This window comes from Heterocephalus glaber, unplaced genomic scaffold (assembly GCF_053883595.1).
Source record: "Heterocephalus glaber isolate CG9 unplaced genomic scaffold, H.glaber_assembly_v1.0 deba00001806, whole genome shotgun sequence".
NCBI classification, from domain to species: domain Eukaryota; kingdom Metazoa; phylum Chordata; class Mammalia; order Rodentia; family Bathyergidae; genus Heterocephalus; species Heterocephalus glaber.
In genome coordinates this window covers 1,704,147-1,726,784 of record NW_028258481.1, presented here as the reverse complement: position 1 = coordinate 1,726,784, position 22,638 = coordinate 1,704,147, and the positions used below count along the sequence as shown (strand labels likewise).

The 22,638-nt window shown below is 47.7% G+C and overlaps 2 protein-coding genes and 2 pseudogenes across 3 annotated transcripts; all 4 read left to right on the top strand.

Moving 5' to 3' along the window:
- Nucleotides 1–287: 287 nt before the first annotated feature.
- Nxf1 (nuclear RNA export factor 1) lies at nucleotides 288–21,331 on the top strand. 2 transcript variants are annotated; one of them, XM_004874408.3, is made up of 21 exons: nucleotides 288–472; nucleotides 1,905–2,079; nucleotides 13,304–13,457; nucleotides 14,100–14,183; nucleotides 14,493–14,597; nucleotides 14,708–14,788; nucleotides 14,886–14,955; nucleotides 15,087–15,175; nucleotides 15,275–15,382; nucleotides 15,517–15,626; nucleotides 17,342–17,378; nucleotides 18,006–18,074; nucleotides 18,152–18,207; nucleotides 18,302–18,409; nucleotides 18,492–18,550; nucleotides 18,664–18,779; nucleotides 18,893–18,935; nucleotides 19,393–19,465; nucleotides 20,231–20,413; nucleotides 20,622–20,682; nucleotides 20,971–21,331. In XM_004874408.3, exons 1-21 carry the CDS (start codon nucleotides 445–447, stop codon nucleotides 21,007–21,009), a joined length of 1,848 nt encoding a protein of 615 aa, XP_004874465.1. In that variant the 5' UTR covers nucleotides 288–444; the 3' UTR covers nucleotides 21,010–21,331. The 2 variants fall into 2 exon arrangements, with proteins under 2 accessions (XP_004874465.1, XP_087059800.1); XM_087203674.1 differs by having other exon boundaries at nucleotides 15,517–15,642; nucleotides 17,304–17,378; nucleotides 20,971–21,294.
- Nucleotides 5,527–7,034, top strand: LOC147820702 (microtubule-associated tumor suppressor 1 homolog pseudogene; annotated as a pseudogene).
- LOC110343882 (microtubule-associated tumor suppressor 1 homolog pseudogene) lies at nucleotides 8,406–9,719 on the top strand (annotated as a pseudogene).
- Nucleotides 21,332–21,418: 87 nt separating the features above from the next.
- Nucleotides 21,419–22,575, top strand: Tmem223 (transmembrane protein 223). Its single transcript, XM_004874401.4, has 2 exons — nucleotides 21,419–21,764; nucleotides 22,157–22,575. Exons 1-2 carry the CDS (start codon nucleotides 21,470–21,472, stop codon nucleotides 22,447–22,449), a joined length of 588 nt encoding a protein of 195 aa, XP_004874458.1. The 5' UTR covers nucleotides 21,419–21,469; the 3' UTR covers nucleotides 22,450–22,575.
- The last annotated feature ends 63 nt before the right edge of the window (nucleotides 22,576–22,638 follow it).

The following is a 22,638-nucleotide window of genomic DNA, read 5'->3' as shown; positions in this document are numbered from 1 at the left end:
CGCCTGGGGTTGCAGGGGGCTGGGACTGGCCTCAGCGGAAGCTGGGTCCACTGAAAGTGGCCAGGGGCCGCGCCTCCCCTGCTTCCGCCAACCGCACCTCCCTGCCCTAGGGCGCTGCACATGGCCCGGGGCGATACTGGCCCAACCGCACCTCCCTGCCCTAGGGCGTCGCAAACACCCCGGGGCGGTACTGACGTGTGCGCACGCGCAGAAAACTGGTTGGTCACGTCCCTGTTGCCACCTATGGGTGCCCTGGCCCGTGGCGACGCGGCTGCGCAAGCGCAAAGGGGTGCTGGCTCCGCCCACCTCCGGCGACGTCGGCTACTCGCGCAGCTCTTCGGGGATAAAGGCGGCGCCGGGCGTTCTTCTGTAGCGTCTTGCGCGCCGGAGCGCCGGGCGACTGAAGAGCCACGGAGAACTAGCCTGGCCGCCTTCCACGCTGCCATGGCGGACCAGGGGAAGTCATACAACGGTCAGTGTTGGGCGGCGGGTCGGGGAGAGCAGGCGGGACAACGCAGGCGGGACACCCGAGAGCCGGGCAGGCCGGCGAGGGGCAGCCCAGGGCTCGGACGGTGGCGGAGGCCGCGGGGAGCGGACCCCGCGGCCTGGTGTCCCCGAGGTTGGTGGAGGCGATTGCTTGTCACCCTGAGCTCGGCCCGGGTCCCTTCCACTCGTGTCTTCTGTCTCCTCGGGACAGTTGTTGAGGTCCGTGCCAGGGACTCCGTAGGCTTCCGTGGAAGTCATGGACGTTTTAGAACTGTAAATTTTTAAAACTAAATTTGTGTTGGGGCCTGCGAGCTCTACTACGGTAGATCCTCAGCCCCATGAACTTTTTTTTTTTTTTTTTTTTTTTTTGCGCGCGATGCTCTAGTCTAAACCCACAGCCTCATGGCTGTTAGGAGAGCACTCCACCTAACTACATCCCCAGCTCTTTTTATTTTTTGAGACACGGTCTCACGAAATTACCCAGGCAGGGCTCGATATTCTCTTGCCTCAGCCTCCCACAGCACTGGGATTATAGGTTTTTGCCACCCCTGCTGGCCCAGGGTCTTCACACTGAGTTACATCCCCAAGCCTTTTAATTTTTTTATTGAGACAGAGCCTTGCTAAATCGCTGAGTTGCCCAGGATAGGCTTGAACTTGCTTGCATTCGTCCCACTTCAGCCTCTCAGAGTGCTGGAGTTACAGGCTTGCAACACCACATCAGGCTGCGTAGACTTCTCGTAGACGACATACCTTGTAATCCTAGCACTCAGGAGGCTGATGCAAGGGGATGGTGAGTTGAAAACCAGCAGAGGCTGCATAGACCCTGTCCAAAAAAAAAAAAATTTAGAACCTGTTTCTGGACAGCAGGAGTCAGATCACATTCTTGGAGTGAATTCCTGGACCCTTGGTACAGTTCCCTAATACAAAGCTACCACCAGATTCTGAGTCTTGGTGTTCTCTTCCAAGTTAAAGGGCATTTCTGGTTAAGAAAACCCAAAGCATTTCACAAACTGCAGAGTGGCAGTTTGAGAACAAGTAGATTTCTTTAGGCATCCCTTAAAGTGGTTATATTTGTGACTGGCATTTGTACTGTACAGAAGTACTGAGTGGTAGATTTCAGGTAGCTTTCAGGGGTCTGATTTGTGACCAGTTACATTTTGGGTTGCTCACACTTCTACATTCTTCTTCTTTGTGGTTCCTGTCTGTTTCATTTTTCAAAAGCCCTACATACACAGTTTTGATGGTCCCATCCCAAAGAGAGTTCTTTCCTCTGGAAAGGCCAAGCAGTTACATGGAGGTGGCTTCTGTAGTTAGTATGTATCTCTTTTGGTAGTTTATGGTACTAAAAAGAAGTGGCCACAAGAAGATAGCTACATCAGTGATGAATGTACTGATTTGGGTACCTGTTTCCCCCCCAGAGCATGATGACCGTGCTAGCTTCCCTCAAAGAAGAAAGAAAGGCCGGGGTCCTTTCCGATGGAAGTATGGTGACGGGAATCGTCGGTCTGGAAGAGGTGTTCGGTCTTCCCGGCTTGAAGAAGACGATGGGGATGTGGCTATGAGTGAAGCCCTGGACGGTCCCCGAGTACGATAGTAAGTGAGAGTTGGTCTGCTTTGAGTAGTGGCTCAGTAGATCATATTGATCTTTTACTACTCTTTTTTTTTTTTTTTTGGTACCAGGGATCAAACTCCAGTCCTTGCGTGTGCAGGGCAGGCAGTGGAACCACTGAGCTGAATCCCTGGCCCTAATCTTTTACTGCTCTTACCATTTTTCTTTCTGCCTGGAAGAGTGATACTAGACTAATTTTTTTATTGGTACATTTTAGATACACATAATGATCACGTTCATTGTAGGGAATCTGTAGTACATGATATATCTTCTTTTTTTTATTTGTTTTTTATTTTTTTGGTACCAGGATCAAGCTCGGGTCCTTGCACTTGCGCAGCAGGTGGGGAAACCACGGAGCTAAACCCCCGGCCCCTATCTTCCTTTTTTAACCATTCCCTCCACCTCCCTTCAATTGGTTTCCCCTCCTTATGTACAAAAACTTTGTTTCCTTTTTTTCCTTCTGTTTTTTTTACTCTTGTTTTTTCTTTCCTTCTTCCCTCCCCCTCCCTTTTTCCCTTTCTTGTTTGAATATTTTCTTCCTGTTTCTCAATATCTGTTACACGTTTTAGTCCTTATTTCCACATTCGGATTTTCACACTATAGAAACAATGCAGTATTTAAACATGTGTGTCCGGTTTATTTCACTTAAAGAGTGTGGTCTCAAGGTGCATCCATTTACCTAGAAATGTCTCAAGCTCATCTTTATGGCACAGAAGTGTACTCCATTGTATAAAAAACCACATCTTCTTTATCGATTTGTTGGTGGGCATTTGGGCTGTGTCCAAGATTTATCTATTACAAACTGGCCCTGTAAACATGGCTGCACATGTATCACTGTGGTATGATGCTTTTAATTCTTTGGGAAGATACCAAGAAGGGAAATAGCTGGATTGAGTGGAACCTCTAGTTTTAGTTTTTTGAGGAATCGCCATACTAATTTCCACAGTGCTTGCACCAGTCTACACTCCCACCAACAGTGGAGAAGGTTACCTTTTTCCCTGTAGCACCTCCAGCATTTGTTATTGGTTGATTTCTTGATAGCAGCCTTTCTTTCTGGAGTGAGATGGAATCTCAGCATTGTTTTAATCTCTTGAGTGACCGCTGATGTTGAACATTTTTTCATATTTGCCATTTCTCCTTCTTCATCTGAGAAATGTCTGTTCATTTCAGATGCCTGTTTTTGGAGTAGGGCTTTAAATTTGGGAGGGTTGTTTTTTTTGTTTTTTTTTTTGGTATCGGGGATCAAACTCAGGACCTTCGCTTTCGAGGCAGGCGGTGGAACCACTGAGCTAAATCCCCGACCCTGCTGTTGGAATTTTGATTGGGATTGCATTAAATCTGTGTAACAATTTTGGAATTATGGCCATTTTCAGTATATTGGTTCTTCCTACCCAAGAAACAAGGGATATCTTTCCATTTTCTGATATCCTCTTCGATCTCTTTTTTAAAAGTACTGTCGTTTTCAGCGTAGAGGTCTTTTACTTCCTTTGTTACATTGATTCCTAGGGTTTTTAGAAAATAAAATTTATTTTATTTTATCCCATTCCCCCCCTTCAGGCTCCCTCCCCCATGTACAAAAACTTTGGGTGGGCCAGGGATTTAGCTCAGGGGCACCATACTTGCCTTGAAAGCTCAAGGTCCTGAGTTCGATCTGTGGTACCACAAAAAAAAAAAAAAGCTTTGGGTATTTCATTTTTTTGGATGCTATTATGAAAGGTGTGGTTTCCCTAATTTCTCTTTCAGTCACTTTGTTTTTTGCGTGATGGAATGCTATTGATTTTTGAGAGTTGACTCTGTATCCAGCTACATTACTGAATTTGTTTATTACATCTAGAAGTCTTGGTGGAGTTTTTGGGGTCTTCTGTGTAGAGTATCATGTCGTCCGCAAATAATGATAATCTTTTTCCTTTCCTATCCTTATTCCTTTTATTTCTTTCTCTTGTGTAATTGCTCTGGCTAATGTTTCCCAAACTGTATTGTATAAGAGTGGTGACAGTGGATATCTTTGTCTTGTTACTGATTTTAGAGTGAAGGCTTTCAGTTTTTGACCATTTAGTATGATGTTGGTTGTTAGTTTGTCATAGATGGCTTTTACCAGATTGAAATAAAGACCATCTATTCCAATTTTCTGTAGGGTTTTTATCACAAACAGGTGTTGGACTTTGTCAAATGCTTTTTCTGCATCTATTGAGATGATCATATGGTTTTTGGCCTTGGCCTTGTCAATATAGTGTATTACATTTATTGATTTGTGTATGTTGAACCATCCCTGCATCTCTGGGATGAATCCAGCTTGGTCATGGTGTATAACCTTGATGATTTGCTGCATTCTGTTTGCCAGAATCCTACTGAAGATTTTTGCGTCTGTGTTCATTTGGTAGATGTGCTTGTACTTCTCTTTTTTGATTGGATCCTTCTGTTTTTGGTATCAGGGTAATACTTGCTTCTAGGAATGAATTTGAGAGTATTGCTTCCCATTCAATTTCATTAAAGAGTTTGAGAAGTAGCGGCATTAGGTCTCTAAATTTCTTGTAGAATTCAGCAGTGAATCCATCAGGGCCTGGGCTTTTCTTTGTTGGTATGTTTTTAACTACATCTTCAGGTTCAATGACTGACTGATACTGGGTTGTTTAGAATTTTTATGTCTTCTTGAATCGGCTTTGGTAATTCATATGTTTCTAGAAATCTGTCCATTTCTTCTGTGTTTTCCCTCTTACTAGAATAAAAGTTCTTGAAGTAGATAGTGATGTTCTGGATTTCTGCAAGATCTGTTGTGATTTCACCCTTTTCATTCCTAACTGCATGGATTTGAGTCTTTTTTTTTTTTTTTTTGTATTGGGGATTGAGCTCAGGACCTTGCGCTTACGAGGCAGGTGTAGTACTACTGAACTAAATCCGTGGTCCTCCTTTTTTTTCTCATAAGTTTGGCTAAGGGTTTGTTAATTTCATGTACTCTTTCAAAGAACAAGCTCTTTGGGGCCGGGGATTTAGCTCAGGGGTTCCGGCACCTGCCGCGCAAGCGCAAGGTCCCAAGTTCAATCCCCGGTACCAAAAAAAAAAAACCAAAGAACAAGCTCTGGCTGGGCAGCAGCTCCTCCGGGAGCTGCTGGTGGGGTCGAGCTATGCCCCAGGTGCAGACCCCGCTGGCGACCCCTCGAGTGCCACTGCCAAGGGTGCCGGGGGCCAGGCTCCAGTGCTCGGCTCCCTGCCCCAGGCTCTAGTGGCTCCCGGCACTGCAGTGCATCTGCCCCACTCTTCCCTGAAGAGAGTCGCTTCCCCTGCTTCTGGTGCACAGAGGAAGGAGGCTGCTGCACTAATATGTGCTTCAGTTCCAAGGAGTCTAGGACACAGTGTGCCCAACCAGCTGCTTCAAATCCAAGTGCCAGGAAGACAAAATCTGATTCTATTTGAGGGAACAACACATTATTTCACCTTCAAACCATCTTAGACTAAAAAACTTTCTACGGTGCTGAAAAAGTTTGGAGACAGACAATTTTTCCTTCCCTCTCATTTGAAAGGAATTGAAGAAGAAATAAAATGGCAGATGTTTAAGGTTAATATTCAGGATGAATGATGATAATTTAGGTGATAAGACAGAAGATGAATTACATTCCTTTTTTGTCGGTGATAAAAATGGAAACATATACATACAACCAAATATCACCATCTACACAGAACTCAACTAGTCATGTGAATTGGAGTTCTGGCAACCCAGATGACATGGTAATTGATTATGAAATGGACCCTGCTGTAGACAGTGATGAAAGTATTTCTTTAGGCCCTCAGTGTGTTGAAGTACTGGATCACCAAAAGTCTTCAAGTGCTTTCATTAGTCAGCAGATGTTAGACAAGCATAAAGATCCCACATGTCAGTCTTCTGCACTTGTAAATACAGAGGAGCCTGAGTATCTGCATAGTAATTGTCATTCGCTAGAAGCACTTCAGGACCAGAATGTTGAGCCATCTCTGACTTTTGTGTAGAAGTGTGATAATGATCTGAACTCTATAGACTCTCCTGCTGCCTCAGAGTTAAACCAAACATTTGACCTGAAAGCAGACAAAGTAAACTGCACCTTTATAACACACCATGTCTTTGAAAACTGTCAGTCTTTGCATACCCCTGGAGATCTGCAACCAGCCAGTGTGAGAAGTGGAAATACACCTCCTTCATCCTGTTCCACTTGGACATTATCCAATTCTGATAAGATGCATGTAAGAGAAATTGGTTAGAATAGAGAAAGCTTTGAAAACCCTAAAGGCACAGGGTCAGAGGCCCACAACACAAGTTAAACACAGCATTTTCTGATGATGTGATGCATACTGATATTGTTCCAGATATTGGAAAGCAGTGTCAGTATTCTTCAGGAAAGGTTGCCAATGACTACACAGATGGGTCACAGCAAAGACTAGTTGGAGAAAAAGAGATACAAGCTCTAACACCAGTTTCTGATGGCATGGAAGTCCCCAGTCGGTCTGTATTACAAGAGCTCTCTTGTTTATCTAAAGATGAACCAAATAGTGAAACACATTCACAAAGCTCATATGGTCCAAAGGAAATGGGCCAAAATCTAAGAGAGACAGTGTCTAATTGTCTTATTGATGATGAATGCCCTTTACTGGTTCCAGCTTTTTTCTGTTTGTTTGTTTTTTGTTTTTTGTGGGGGGGCGGTACCAGGAATCAAACTCAGGTTCCTTGCGCTTACTGGTTCCAGCTTTTGAAAAAAGTAAAGACAAAGTGCTGGACTCAGAGCAAATATCACTGTGACTGAAGATCCAAAAATTGCTTCTAATGAGAAGGGTTTGGAAACCCAAAATAGTACTGTAGAATTGACACAAAGTTGTTCACCGGGACAAAAGACAGTTTCATTGTTTAAAATGTCTTGACGTGCAAATGAAATGATTATTAGCACAAATAACACAGCTTGCATGTCAGCACCAGTCGTAGAACCCACAGGTGTGAGCTTTACTTCTTCACCAATCCAATCAACAGAGAGCTGTAATAAAGTGGAGAAGAGTAATCGAGAGCCTAAAAATTTACCCAACTTGAAGGGGACACCTATGAGCTTATCTAAGGCTAGTCTGGGAAAATCAGCAACTAAAACAAATACCCCTATTGGCATCAAGTTTAGAAAAACTGAAATTATAAGTTACCCAAGACCAAACTTCAAGAATGTCAAAGCGAAAGTTGTGTCTAGACTAGTGTTGCAGCCCAAAGACCCTGCTTTATCTAAGGTCACACCCAAGCCTCAGTTGACCAGTGCGGCCACCTCACCCTCAGCAGTGTCTTCCTCAAGACAGTTGACAGCTTTGAGCAAAACACCAAGATCTGACTTGAATGCAGACACAAGAGCAGAAATCCTAATTAACAAGACTCATAAGCAGCAGTTTAATAAACTCATTACTAGCCAGGCTGTGCATGTTACAATTCATTCTAAAAATGCTTCACACCGGGTTCCAAGAACAACATCTGCCATGAAATCAAATCAGGAAGATGTTGACAAAACAAGTTCTCATTCAGTATGTGAGACTGGGTCCCTAGCTGCATTTTTTCAGAAGATCAAAGGCATACTCCCTGTTAAAATGGAAAGTACAGAATGTTTGGGGATGATGTGTGCTTCTAACATTGATAGGACCCACCCTGAAAAGAAGGGTGAAAAAAAATGAAATACCTATGGAAAAACAAGAGCTGAAAAAGGAAGTTATGAATGAGGCCTTTGAATATGGTTCTCTGTTTTTGGATTCTGCTTCAAAAACTACCACTACCTCAGGTAGGAGTATATCCAAGCCTGACTCTTGCAGTTTGTGGAAAACACCGTGTCCAAAAGCCAAAGTGGCACCTATTGCTTCCTGTCTGAGGCGGAACAGTGACAGTAGAAAACTCAGTTCTGATCTAGCCTTATCTCCTCAGAGAATCAGGTGTTTGTCCAGCTCTGGAAAAGCTACATCTTTGAAAAGTGCACAGCCATCTTGGATGAATTTGCCTAGACCACTTCTTAAGTCCAGTGCATCTTTGAAAAGTTCAGTGCTACGGAGAACAGGAAGCACCCCATCAATTAGCAGCACCCACAGTGATCTGAGCACCTACAGCAATAATTCTCGTCATGCTGCTGTCATCAGTATGAGGAGAAGCCCCTAAAACCAGCATTTCAGAATGGCTCTGGATCCTTATGTTTGAAGACTTTGGTACCCAGAGCTCATGTACACTTACTGAAAACTCCTACAAAAGGTCCTTCAAGGAAAAATCTATTCACACCTTTTAATGCAGTTGAAAAGGGCAAGCAAAAGAATCCCAGGAGTCTATGCTTCCAGACACAGACATCTCCAGATGTGCTGTCCTCTGAAAAAGCACTAGACTTGGCTTAGTATAAAACGAAATGTGAGAGCCAAAGTGCATTTATCCTGCATCTCAAGCAGCTTCTTTCCCATGGGCAATATCAAGCTGGAAGCATTAACAGTTGTGACCCAGCACCTGCTGTCTGAGCGGGAGGAAGCCCTGAAACAACACAAAACCCTATCTCAAGAACTTGTTAACCTCCAGGGAGAGCTAGTAGGTGCTTCAACCACCTGTGAGAAATTAGAAAAAGCCGGGAATGAGTTGCAAACAGCATATGAAGCATTTGTCCAGAAGCTAAACCAGCAGCACCAGACTGATCGAACAGAGCTAGAAAATCGGCTTAAGGAATTTTGCAGTGGGTAATGTGAAAAGCTTCAGAGCATTAACATTGAAGAAGCAGAGAAGTATAAAGCTCAGTTGCAAGAGCAGTTTGACTACTTAAATGCTGCCCATGAAACCTCTAAGTTGGAAGTTGAAGCTAGCCACTCGGAGAAAATAGAATTGCTAAAGGAAGCCTATGAAACTTCCCTTTCAGAAATCAAGAAAAGCCATGAAATGGAAAAGAAATCACTTGAGAATTTACTTTATGAGAAGCAGGAATCATTGGAGAAACCAATCAGTGATCTGAAGAGTGAAAATGATGCTTTGAATGAAAAGCTGAAATCAGAAGAACAGAAAAGAGTATCAAGAGAGAAGGCAAATTTCAAAAACCCTGAGATCATGTATCTGGAGCAAGAACTAGAAAGCCTGAAAGCTCTGTTAGAGATCAAGAATGAGAAACTGCATCAGCAGGATGTCAAGCTGATGAAAATGGAAAAACTGGTGTGGTGGTGGACAACAACACAGCTCTGGTTAACAAATTGAAGCGATCCCAGCAGGAGAACGAAGAATTAAAAGCTTGGATGGACAAGCACATGGCAGTTTCAAGGCAGCTTTCCACTGAGCAGGCCGTGCTGCAGGAGTCCCTGGAGAAGGAGTCAAAAGTCAACAAACGACTCTCCATGGAGAATGAGGAACTGCTGTGGAAGCTGCACATTGGGGACTTGTGCAGCCCCAAAAGGTCCCCCACAGCCTCAGCCATCCCCTTTCAGTCACCCAGGAATTCGTGCTCCTTCCCCAGCCCTAGTGTTTCACCCAGATGATCCTTCCTGGAAGCCAAGAGACTCTGAGGGCAGTTGGATGCAGGTCTGCAGGACTAGCCCTAATAACCATCACGGGAGCAAGAGCTATATTAGCTCACATGGAATTTCTGCAGGATAACAGGAAAGCAGCTACCACCAAAATCGGCTACATAGGAGACCGGAACTCTGGAGGAAGACTTTTGACTCTGTCCAAAGATTCCTCTAAAAAAGATTTCAGCATTGACATGGAACTTGTTGCACAAAGCACTTAAGGAACAAGAGAACCTTGTTCATTGCCTTTTACACCTAAGCTTAAGGGGAAAAACTCTCAGGGCCCTCTCAAGATAAAGTTTTATAACCTTTATAATGTTCTTCCCCACCGACACCTTCTTGTGATTTTTATTTCATTCTGACTGTGGGTGGGGCATATGAATGGAATGGATGTGAGTGTCGTGTCTGGTGCAGCCTTTCTTTACTGTGTGACAAAAGTCAAAAGCTCAGTGTAGCTGGGTATGTACTGAATCAGATCGTAGTGCACACCTTTCAACAAAAGCCCTAGAAGACAAAGCAGTAGTTGCTTGAGTTGTAATTACCTACCACCAACTCTACTCAGCCCTGTGGCATAGCAGAGGGTGTGATAAGAAAAGCTCTGACTTGTCTATGTCTGTACAGTGTCCATATCTTTTTGGAGTAACTTGATGAGAGTTTTTCAATGTTCATCCTCATCAGTTTAAACTATTAGACTTTTCTGTAGGTTGCATAATCCTAACACTACTATGATCCATTTTCTCAGGCTATGTGCAAATATAGAACCATAATTTTTTAAAAAATCTATATAAAGAAAAAATGCAATACGAATGGATCAGTCTGCCTTATTTTTACCTTTGAGCTAAACTGTCCTTACAGATTTAAACTCTGTGTTCTCTCCCATTGTCCTTATCTCTGCCTTTCCTTTTCTACCATCCACAGCCACACAAGCAAACCTTGTACCTCCTACCTAGGCCTTTCCAGAGCCCGCTCATTTCCCATATAAACCAAGACCTGGACCTGACACACAGGTTTGGAAACTCTCACATAAAATGATGAGGAAGAGGCAGTTATGGCTAGAAGTAAGAAGGATAGGGTTCAGCGCTCACTGATAAGCAGAAGCACCTTGATTAAGGCAGTAACACTGTGTTTAATGGAACAGAATAGCCTGGGAAGATGGTGCTCATTTGAGGGTAACCTCGGAGCACCCTCTCTTTAGAAAAGTAGCAGCATAGCCAGCTGATGAGTGGAAAATGTGGCTTGACAGCTCTCCAAGTTACATTTGAACTTCTTTTTAGAACTTCCCTTATCCACCCCCAGCTCAGAACTTTAGGGAAGGTAGAAGCACAACTGTGGGTTTTCCTCCCATCCCTGCATGTCAGTCTTGTGATGTCAGTATTTACTAATCTGCATTGGATGGCTGTGCAAATAGCCCCTATAGTAAGAACAGATTAGGAAACTAGAGGTGGATATTTGAGTCATCAGCTACATGTACAGTACATGGCCAATTGATACTCATCATGCATGTTTATTTTAAATAGTGATTGTGTTTGATGTCTTTAACCTCCAAGAGTTTATTATGTATGTAACTTCCATGTTTGCTTCCAATAAGTGGGGACATAGATTCACTGCCCGCTCCTGGAATATCTCTGCTCTCACTTCTATGTTGTTCTCAATGACATTAGCCAAAGTTGGGTTTGCCATTCATCCCCTATGCATTGTAATCTCATGCTATTCCCTGCTGTCCTCCATATTGTTTAGGTGTCTCGGAAATCTTACAGCAATTAACAAAAGTGTTCTCAGAGGATAGGAGACAACAGAAGAGAAGATAGGAAATAAAATAGAGAATTTTTGAGATTTGTTTAAACCAAATGTTTCACACGGGATGCAAAATGTTGGCACGTCATGAAAATAGATGTGTAAACAATGGTAGCTGTGCTGTTTGTAGTGATGGAAAGTTTTTTATTTTGATCAAATAAATAATGCTGGAATATTAAAAAAAAAGAACAAAAGCTCTTCAATTCATTGATTCTTTGTATTATTTTCTTAGTCTCCATTGCGTTAATTTCTGCTTTGATCACTATAATTTCTTTTCTCGTAGGAGCCTTGGGCTTGACTTGTTCTTTTTTTTCTAGAAACTCAAGGTTCAATATTAGGTTGTCTATTTGAGCCCACTCTGTTTTCCTGATATGGGTATTCCCTGCCCTAACTTCCTTCCTAGGACTGCTTTCATTGCATCCCATAAGTTCTGGTATGTTGTATCGGCATTATCGTTTAATTGTAGAAAAATGTCTAAGTTCTTTAATTTCACCTGTGACCCATTGGTTGTTTGGGAGGGTGTTGTTTATTTTCCATGTGTTTATGAAGTTTTTGTGGGGTTTTTTGCCATTGATTTCCAGTTTCCTTGCTCTATGATCTGATAATATGCATGAGATAATTTCAATTCCTTTCCATTTCCTTAAGCATATTCTATGAGCTAGTATGTGGTCTGTTTTGGAGAATGTCCTGTGTGCAGCTAAGAATGTGTATTCTGATCTTCTAGGGTGGAACACTGTAGGGGACAGAGAAAGAGGATGTTACCAGAATTCATGCAGTGAGCCCTGGTCTCCTGTGAGCCCGGACAGCACAAAGCGAATTAATTTTTATACTACTTTTTTTTTTTTGTTACCGGGGATTGAACTTGGGACCTTGCGCTTGTGAGGCAGGTGGCCGAACCACTGAGCTAAATCCCTGGCCCTGAAGGCGAATTAACTAATAAAGAAAGGAAAGGGCTGGGGATTTAGTTCAGTAGTTCCACTGTCTGCCTCACAAGTGAAGGTCCAGAGTTCGATCCCTGGTACAAAAAAAAAGAAAGAAAAGGAAAAAAGGAAACTTGAGACTTAGAGAAGAAGCTGAGCTTTGGGACTGATCAATGCTGCTCTGGGCAGCAAAGACAAACGAGCTTGCCACATTTATTTGGTACATCAGGAGTAAAATGTGACTTGGAGGGCTGTGGTGATAATCCTAGAAGAATGAGGAATTTATGCAGATGAAGATTTTGTTCCTCTCCTGCTTGTCTTCAGCTGATGTAATCCTGCCCTGGAGCATCACAGCATCACCAGGTCATTGAGGTCTTAGCTGTGACCAGAGGTGAAAATGGAGTTTTGTCTGGACATCCTATAGCCAGCCTTTAGGCAGGAAAACAAGGCGTAATCATAATTAAATTGTGAAATGATTTTTTCCCCAAAATTATGTAGAATTGCTCCCACCAGAAAACACGTAGACATCTATTAAATCCATTTGTTCAAAAGTTTAGTTGAGGGCCAGGGATTTAGCTCAGTGGTTCCACCACCTGCCTCTCAAGCACAAAGTCCTAAGTTCAATCCCTAGTTAAAAAAAAAAAAATTTGATTGAGTTCTGACTTTTCATTGTTGGTTTTTTGTCTACTTGATCTATTTGTGACAGTGTGGTATTGAGATCCCCTATTACAATAGCATTATTTGTTTATTTTGGTTTTTCATCCACTAATATTTGTTTTTCATAGTTGGGGTGCACTGGTATTTGGTGCGAATGTATTTATGATTGTCATCTCTTCCTCTTGGATCGTTACATTTACAAGGCTGTGGTGCCTTCTTTGTCTCTCTTAATCAGGACGAGTTTGAAGTTGTAGATTAGCCTTAGTCCCCTTAGACAACAGGGTGGTCTTTCCTAGTATTTATGGACCTCAAATTCTCCACTCTCCCACAGCAACCCCTATACCTCTCGACCTAACCGGCGGGGTGACACATGGCATGATCGAGATCGAATTCACGTTACTGTTCGGAGGGACAGAGCTCCTCCAGAGAGAGGAGGGGCTGGCACTAGCCAGGATGGGGCCTCCAAGAACTGGTTTAAGATTACAGTGAGTACCATGGGAAAGTTGGGGGGTAGAGGGTGGGCGGAGGAAAGTGTTTCCCATTTCCCACAAACATTCACCTACTGTTAAGCCCACTAGCCAGTATGCATTTTTACTTACTAACTGAGGTTCAAAGAAGGGTCACAGGGGATGGGCAGGGTGACTGGAGATGTGATGACTCCCTTGGGTGGTCCATTGGGCTCGCGCTGAGTGTGGGGTTTCAGATCCCCTCCCTGTAGTCCTCTGGGGGTCCAGGAAGGGTACCATTACTATCTTCGAACTTTAATAATTTAAAAAAAATTTTTTTTTTTTTTTTGAGATGGTCTCGCTATATAGTCTGGGCTGGCCTTGAACTCACTGTGTAGCCCAGGCTGGCCTCGCACTTGCAGCAGTCCTCCTGCCTCAGCCCGCCAAGTGCTGGGATTACAGGTGTTCACCACCATGTCTGGCTAATTTTATTTTTTAAATTTTGTGGTCCTGGGACCCCAGTGCAGGGTTGTGCACATGTGAACCATGTGCTGTCCCATTGGGCTGCACAATAGACCTGCAGAATCTTTTTGAGAGTTTGGCAGAAGGAACAGAGGGGTGCTGGATGAGGTCAGCTGTTCTGCCTTGGTGCATACTGCCCCTTTTTGCTCTTCTCATTAGATCCCTTCTGGCAAAAAATATGAGAAGTCATGGCTCCTGAGCATGATTCAGAGCAAGTGCAGCATCCCTTTCACCCCTGTGGAGGTAAGAAAGACACGACCTGGGCGCCAGCTGGGCTGAGTTCTGGGCTCTAGTTCTTATGCTGGGTTTGGTTTGGTTTGGTTTGGTTTGGTTTGGTTTGGTTTGGTTAGTACTGGATTTTGAGCCCAGGGCCTGTGGGCTGAGCCACATCCCATCCCTTTTTTTGTTTTGAGACAGATTGTTGCTAAGTCTCTAAATTGCTCCTTCTGGGCTCAGACTTGCAGTCCTTCTCCCTTAACCTCCCAGAGTTCTTGGATTACGGGTGTGTGCCACTGCACCCAGCTGAGTCTGTCTTGTTTCCTTCTTTTATAGTTTCACTATGAGAACACACGGGCCCAGTTTTTTGTGGAGGATGCCAGCACTGCCTCTGCATTAAAGGCTGTGAACTGCAAGATTGTGGACCGAGACAACCGGAAGGTATGTGCCAAGGCGTGGTGTAGCTAGAGTAGGGCCAGGTGCACAGGACAGGGACAAGTCTGTGGGCTCGGGCGTTCTGGAGTTTATGCTGCCATCTGTCTTTTCTCCAGATCTCGATCATCATTAACTCTTCTGCTGCACCCCAAACTGTACAGAATGAACTGAAGCCAGAGCAAGTGGAGCAGCTAAAGGTGAGGCCGCCTCATGGAGCGAGTGTTCAGCCCAGTCTTCTCTCTTCTCACCTCACACAGCCCCAGTGACCCCCGAACTCCATTTCTTCCTCTGCAGCTGGTCATGAGCAAACGATATGATGGCTCCCAGCAGGCACTGGACCTCAAGGGGCTCCGCTCAGACCCAGGTACGGCTGATGGCAATGATTCTCAGCTGGCTGTAGGTAGAGGGCTCTGTTGGGCAGGGGAAGTGTGAGGATGGTTTTGTGCTGATGCTGGCCCAGCTGGTCTCTCAGACTTCCCTGTTTGCTTCCTGAAGATTTGGTGGCCCAGAATATTGATGTTGTTCTGAATCGTCGAAGCTGTATGGCGGCGACCCTGCGAATCATTGAGGAGAACATCCCTGAGGTAGGCTCTGGGTGGGTACGGTGGGCAGGATGACCAGGGCTCAGATTTGCCCTGGGCCACTCACCAGTGCCACTGCCCTCACTGCTCCTTTTCCTGCAGCTCTTGTCCTTGAACTTGAGCAACAATAGGCTGTACAAGCTGGACGACATGTCCAGCATCATGCAGAAGGCGCCCAACCTGAAGACCCTCAACCTTTCTGGAAACGAAGTGAGAACTGGATTGGTAGCTGGGTAGAGGATGCGGAGCTCGTGCTTGCCATGTGGGAGGTTAGACAGAGCTTAGAGCTGAGGCCCAGCTGCTCCCCTTAACAGCCCCTTCCCACTCCTCCCCTTTCTTTGCAGTTAAAATCTGAGCGGGAGTTGGATAAGATAAAAGGGCTGAAACTAGAAGAGCTGTGGCTTGATGGGAACACCCTGTGTGACACCTTCCGGGACCAGTCCACCTACATCAGGTCAGTGGTGGCCTCTGTCCCCCCTCCTGGGGACCTTTGCCCTCTGGGAGGCTGAGGTTACACACCCTGACCAGTGCCACCTGCAGGAGACGTGCAGCCCTGAGATGGAACCGCCTGTCCTTTGGGAGACCGTGTTCTCCTCCCTTTTGTCTGTCTGTGTCTCCCAGCTCTGACCTGAGGTCTCCTGTGCTTGTTTCTCAGCTGACTGCCGTGTGCTGATTCTGTGGCCTTTCTTCTTTCTCCTTAATGCAGCCTTTTCCAGAATCTCCCTACCCGTTGTTCCAGGAAAGGACCTTCCCCTTTTCTGCTCTGATCAGAGGTGTCTGGTATATGCCCCATCTGTGGGGTTACCTTGCACCAAGAGCCTGGTGTCCCTGGGCTTAGAAAGCTGTACCTAGCTGGGACTCGAGCGGAAAGGGCTACCCTCACTTTCTCATGATGGCTCCTCTTGCCCTTGTGTCAAGAGGAACCTCGTCCCGATCCGCTTGCTGAAGGCTGTGACCTGGACATGGCAGCCCATGCTGAGGCCCCTGGAGGCTGGAACTGTGCCATCTGTCTTGCTTGCTTGCCCAGTGCTGTGATCTGGGTCCTCCCTGGAAAAGAATCCTGGGTTCTCAAAACGTGACGAGCCAGGGCCCCACCAGAGGCATGGGGGAACCCTGGGCATGTGCTGGGCATGGAGGCCATGGGGGTACAGGCTGCCAAGGAGACAGAACAACTTTGTGGGGCGCTGCCCCTCACTCGTACTGCACGTCACCCTGCTTGGCCCCGGAGGATGGCTGGTTAGCCAGAGACGGGTAAGATTCCTCAGGCAAGGAACAACCTAAGACAGGCACAGTCGCAGAGGGGCCATCAGGAGAGACCTTGGGGGCCAACAGAGGTGGGGCACAGACCCTCACCCCCCCAGCTCTGCAGGCGCCTGAACCTTCACCCTCGGAGGGAGGCCTCCGGCCCCCATGGCTGTTTGACTTCCCATGCCTGGCTCAGATCAGGACCCAGGTAGCAGACAGATCTGGTCAGTGGCCACTGCCCACCCTCCTGCCCACTGCCCTGCAGCAGGATTTGCCTCTTTTCTCCCTTGGACCATAGGGCTGGGACAGCTGAAGGAAAGGGCTGCATCAGGGTGTTTCTCTTCTGAATGCTTCTTGGCCTGTATCTACTTTCTCTTTTTCTTCTCCTGCTTCCCTCTGTTTCCCTCCTTGCACCCGTCCCCTGCCCCCGCCTGCTTTTTTCTCTTCTCTTTTCCTTCCTCTCCTTCTCTGCCACCACCTCTCCGGAGCCCGCCTTGCCCATTCCCTGCCCCCACATACTGTGCCATCCCTGTGGTGTGTTCTGGTCTTGGCCCAGGCCAGACCTGGCAGGACGGATGGACACCTGGTGAGGCAGCGGAGCCCCTGGGCTCCCACCCCACTCCCTCCCCCTGGGGCTGCACAGGTGAGTAGGTGGAAGGTAAGGGGGGCCAGGTGGGAAAGGAGGGCCTGGACTTAAGGCCCAGGCCGTTTGCTGCTGCCTGCCACCCTCGGGTTGGGCAGGCAGAGGAAGGGGTGGCCTTCAGGGCCGCCTGGTGGTCTGGGTGCCCAAGCAAGTAGGGATCACCTCTCCCTGAATGCAGCCTGGGCTGGGTGACGAGCAGGATGGGAGGGCCTGTCCCTGGGTGTGGCTGTGGTTGCTCCCTAGGCTCGAGGTGTCACTCACTCCTGTCCCATCCTTGACAGCGCTATTCGTGAACGGTTTCCCAAGTTACTACGCCTGGTAAGTCCCAGATATTTCTTGTTCTCCTAACAAGCAAAGTGTCTCCCACTGAGCCTGTTTTTATTTTATTTTATTTTATTTTATTTATTTGTTTAATTTTTTTTTTGGTACCAGGGATTGAACTCAGGTCCCTGTGCTTGCAAGGCAGGCGGCAAAGCCACTGAGCTAAATCCCCGGCGCTATTTTTTTGGTACCGGGGATTGAACTTGGGACCTTGTGCTTGCAAGGCTGGCGGCACCACTGAGCTAAATCCCTGGCCTGAGCCTGTTTTTATGTGGCCATTAAAGACCTGGATCCCTTTGAGAAGCTGATAAACATGATAATCCTTCGCAGAAAAACATCTGTGGCAAAAGCTGCATATATCAGGGTTCTTGAACACTATGTTTCTTCTCAGTCTCACTATGTAGTGCAGGATGGCATTGAACTCGCTATGTAACCCAGGCTGGCCTTGGCCCTGTGGCTCCTTCTGCCTCAGCCTCTTACATTCCGGGATTGCAGGCATGGGCCGCCAAACCTGGCTTCACACCTTACACCTAGCTTTAACCTGTCATGATTAACTCTGCTCTCTGCTTCACACCCAGCCTTTTTCCTCCCTCCGATTTATACACAGCTGTCATCTTTCCACAGGATGGCCACGAGTTACCCCCGCCGATTGCCTTTGACGTGGAAGCTCCCACAGTGTTGCCGCCATGCAAGGTGAGGAAGATGACTGGACGTGAGAGTGCATGTGGGCGGAGTGCTGCCTCTGTGCGCTAATGTCTGCTTGATTTCAGGGCAGCTATTTTGGAACAGAGAACCTGAAGAGTCTGGTCCTGCACTTCCTACAGCAGTGAGTAATCCAGGGCCCTGAGGCTGGGTGGCCACAAAGTTTGTCTGTGACTGCACACTACAGTGGGCCAGCATTTCTTTCTGTGTTCTCACAGGTACTATGCAATTTATGACTCTGGGGACCGGCAAGGGCTCCTGGACGCCTACCACGACGGGGCCTGCTGTTCGCTGAGCATTCCTTTCATCCCTCAGAACCCTGCCCGGTGAGTGCCACAGGGCTCCTCCCAAAGGTACAGGGTGCGCTGCTGACTCACCCTGCTCTAACCCAATCCCCCCACTCCCCAGGAGCAACTTGGCTGAGTATTTCAAGGACAGCAGAAATGTAAAGAAGCTTAAAGATCCTAGTAAGTGTGTGACACAAGCAAAACAGGGTGGGAGAAGAGAATGGAGAGAAAGAATTACAGAGCTCGGGAGTGCATGGCCACCCTAACCTTGCCTTGTTCTCCCTCATCTACAGCCTTGCGGTTCCGGCTACTGAAGCACACACGGCTCAATGTTGTTGCCTTTCTCAATGAGTTGCCCAAAACTCAGCATGACATCAATTCCTTCGTGGTAGACATAAGTGCCCAGACAGTAAGCAGTGTGTCTGGCTTGGCAGAAGCCTAGAATTGAAGTTGGGAGGTGGGGGATGCAGGCTCTGGCTAGGAAGCTTACATTGCACCGCATGCTGCTTTTCCCTCTTTCAGAGCACACTGCTGTGTTTTTCTGTCAATGGAGTCTTCAAAGAAGGTAAGAACTTTTGATCCCCAACTTGATGACATGATCCTTCCCCTAGTGAGATCTTTCTTGGCACTCTAGCTTCCCAGCTGCCTTCTCATCTTTTTATTCCCTGACTTCCTCCCATCCTGATCTTTGTTCTGTGGGTCTGTGGGCAAGTTCCAGTACCCCTGAGCCTTAGATTCATCCCTTACTTGTGAGGTGGGGTTCCTCTTGGAGTGCCACAGTGGAAAGAAAGTGAGGAGGCTTAGAAAGGGCTTTACCTGGGGCCTGGCACACACGTGCTCTAGCTTAGGGTAGTAGCTGTTATTATTGCTGCTGTCCCTGACCTCTGACCCTCCAGTATGCTCTACCCCTTTATATGTAGAATCATTCCTGTCTGGCCCACTTAGAGTTCTTTGTATCAGTGGCCATGATTTGAGAACCTATGTGTAACCAGCTCTAAGGGTCCTTGCTGTTCTCATTCCAGTGGATGGAAAGTCTCGAGATTCTTTGCGAGCCTTCACTAGGACATTCATCGCTGTTCCTGCCAGCAATTCAGGGTGAGTCTTGTACCACACTGGGTTCCAGTCCAGTCCAAGGCCAGCAGTGTGCTAACTGGAAGGGAAAGTCAGTGGTAGGGCCAGAGATTTAGCTCAGTGCCACCATGCCTGGCTCTCAAGCACAAGCTCCTGAGTTCGATCCCCAGTAACCCAAAAAAAAGTCAGGGCCGGGGATTTAGCTCAGTGGTTCCGGCGTCTGCCTCACAAGTGCAAAGTCTCGAGTTTGATCTCCGGCACCAAAAAGAAAAAAAAAAATCTTAGGGAAAAAAAGTAAGTCAGACCTTGGGGCCCTGGTCCTGACTGTCTAGGTTTTCATCCTGGCCCTACCACTCCAGGCTACAGGCAAGTCTCCTCTGAATGTTTGTGTAACAGCATTCACTTCCTAACTCTTGCTGGGAAGATAATAAAAGACAGACTAGTGGGCCAGGGATTTAGCTCAGTGGTTCCGGCGCCTGCCTTGAAAGCACAAAGTCCTGAGTTCAATCCCCGGTACCAAAAAAAAGACTAGTAACAGCTGCCCATGGGGTGTGGTGATGTGTAATCTGTAATCTGCGGGGGCCATGACCCTTCCAATGTGGACTCCTTGGGAAGAGATAAATGGTAAAGGGTCATAGCTAAGAGTGGGAGGGGACACTGAGGTATTGAAAGACTGTGTGTCATGTGTTGGAGACGAATAATGTTGGAAATGGGCTGGATCATTCCCATCCCGCCATTGAAGGTTTTGTTCTGTTTTTTCTTTTCCTCCTTTTCTTTTTTTTCTCCAAGGCTGTGTATTGTAAATGATGAGCTGTTTGTGCGGAATGCCAGCCCTGAGGAAATCCAAAGAGCCTTTGCCATGCCTGCACCCACGCCGTCCTCCAGCCCGGTGCCCACCCTCTCTCCAGAACAGCAGGAAATGTTGCAAACGTTCTCCACTCAGTCTGGCATGAACCTTGAGTGGTCCCAGAAGTGCGTGTGGGGCACGTGTAGGATCATGGGCAAATTGAGGAAGGGCTGGCAGTAAGGAATGCCAAAAATGTAAAAGAGGGAACATTCAGTGCAGCAGTGCACAGCTGTCGGGAAACCTGGGCGGTGTCTAGAGCTCTACAGTCGTCTGGTAGTGGTCAGGGTGGCTGTGCTCTGGTTCTCAGTGTGCCATCTCGGCTTCCCACACCAGGTGCCTCCAGGACAACAACTGGGACTACACCAGGTCTGCCCAGGCCTTCACTCATCTCAAGGTAAGATTCGGGACGTGGTGACACGTGCCTATGGGGCGGGCCTCCTGGAGGGTTAAATCCCCTGGTGCCAGGGCCGGGGGTTTAGCTCAGTGGATCCGCCGCCTGCCTCACAAGCCCAGGGACCTGAGTTCGATCCCCAGTTCCAAAAAAACCAAAACACAAGTTGGAGGCCAGTCCTGGAAACTCCAACTAAGACGGGCTGGGGATGCAGCTCAGCTCCGGGAGAGGGCGCCGGGTCCTGCCTCTGCCGGGTGGTGTGTCCCGCGCACTGACCATGGGCTCTTCCAGGCCAAGGGCGAGATCCCAGAAGTGGCGTTCATGAAGTGACTGCCTCGCGTGGCCCTGTACATAGCCCTCGGATACTGTCGGCCCTCACGCACCGTCGTCATCGTCCGTCGTCGTCATCGTCATCGTCATCTTTGTCCCCTGTCCCCGCGGCCGCCCCACAGCTGATGGGAAAGGACAGTGCCCCTCGCTGCGTCCTGGAGCCCTTCCAGGGAGCCGGGGGAGACCCGGAGGCTGAGCCGCGGTGCGGCAGCCAAAGCTACTCTGTAGACTGACACTAAACTACCCGAAGGACTTCGGTGCTTTGTGTACCTAACCCCAGGACCCCCTACTTTTTAAGATAAAGCTTGATGTTGTGTTTTAAGGCGTCTTGACTTTCCCCAGGGCAGGCGGGGTGGGTGGTGAGCGGAGAGGCGGAAGTGGGCGGCCTGGCAGGAGGCCCGCCCCGGAAGTGAGGTTCAGCGGCCCTGAGAGCTCGGGAACGGAAGCGGCCTGTGCGTTCATGGCACTGTGGCGGCGCTGCTCCGGGGCCCTTGGGCTCTTGTTGCGGCCCCTGCACGCCGGGACCCCGCCGCGGGATGTGCTGCTCTTCGAACACGAGCGGAGCCGCTTCTTCGCCATCCTCGGGGTGTTTTGCGCCGCCCAGAGCATCTTCTGGGCCTCGCTGGCCCTAGCGGCTCTGTCTCCACCCCCGGCCCCAGGGCGGGCTAGGGACACCAAGGCCTCGGACCGCGGCTGGGTGGACCTGCGCTCGGCCTTGTGGCGCTATGGGCTGGCCGCAGGTTGCAGCGCAGTGGGTAAGATGGGCCCCGTGTGAGACCAGGGCTGTCCGCGCCCTGTGGCCCCGAGCAGGTGCCTTAAGTCCTCGCCCCTTTGCAGAGCGATGGACGACCACTAAGAGGTGATTGCGAGCCAGGCGCGGGGGCGCATGCCTACAGTGCCCGCACTCAGGCTGAGGCAGGAGGATCTCAAGTTTAAGTCCCACTTGGGCAGCTGAGACCCTGTCCCTGTCTCCAAAAAATTCAGACATTGGGATGTAATTCAGTGGTTGAAAAAAATGTGGGTGGATTAACACAAGATTGTATTTTAGAAAGTGCTCAAAAATACTGTGACAAGAATTTTTTAGTGGAGGGCACTGGAAAGGTTGATGCTTAGCCCTCCAGTGCCTCACTCTTTGCTTACCTTGTAGGAACCCTGGTACTTGGTGCTGGTCTGATCTTCTCTCTCCGATCTGTGCGTTCGGTGATGCTTCGAGCTGGAGGGCAGCAGGTGACCCTCACCACTCACGCCCCCTTTGGCTTGGGGGCTTGTTTTACTGTTCCCTTGAACCAGGTGTCCTGCATGGCCCACCGAGGGGAAGTCCCTGCCATGCTGCCTCTGAAAGTCAAAGGCCGGCGGTTCTACTTCCTCTTAGACAAAGCTGGACACTTCCCCAATGCTCAGCTCTTTGACAGCACCGTAGGTGCCTACCGAAGCTTGTGAAGAAAGGTCATTCACACCTCCCAGAGGTAGATGAGAACTGTAAGGATGGAGTGACAACCAGGGTCACAAAAGGTGGTCCAGTGCTTAATGGCAAATAAAAGTCAAAGGGCAGCAGCCTGGTCCATGCCTGTTGAGCCCTCAGTATTTCTATCTGCTTTAATATCAAGAACTCAATACCAAGATGAAGAA

Excerpts from the sequence above, each read along its gene's own strand:
- Nxf1 (XM_087203674.1), top strand. The coding sequence starts at position 445 with ATGGCGGACCAGGGGAAGTCATACAACG. Across the intron at positions 13,458-14,099 it reads AGAACTGGTTTAAGATTACA|ATCCCTTCTGGCAAAAAATA; the intron begins GTGAGTACCATG and ends TCTTCTCATTAG. Across the intron at positions 17,379-18,005 it reads TTCCCAAGTTACTACGCCTG|GATGGCCACGAGTTACCCCC; the intron begins GTAAGTCCCAGA and ends ATCTTTCCACAG.
- Tmem223 (XM_004874401.4), top strand. The coding sequence starts at position 21,470 with ATGGCACTGTGGCGGCGCTGCTCCGGGGCCCTTGGGCTCTTGTTGCGG. Across the intron at positions 21,765-22,156 it reads CGCAGGTTGCAGCGCAGTGG|GAACCCTGGTACTTGGTGCT; the intron begins GTAAGATGGGCC and ends CTTACCTTGTAG.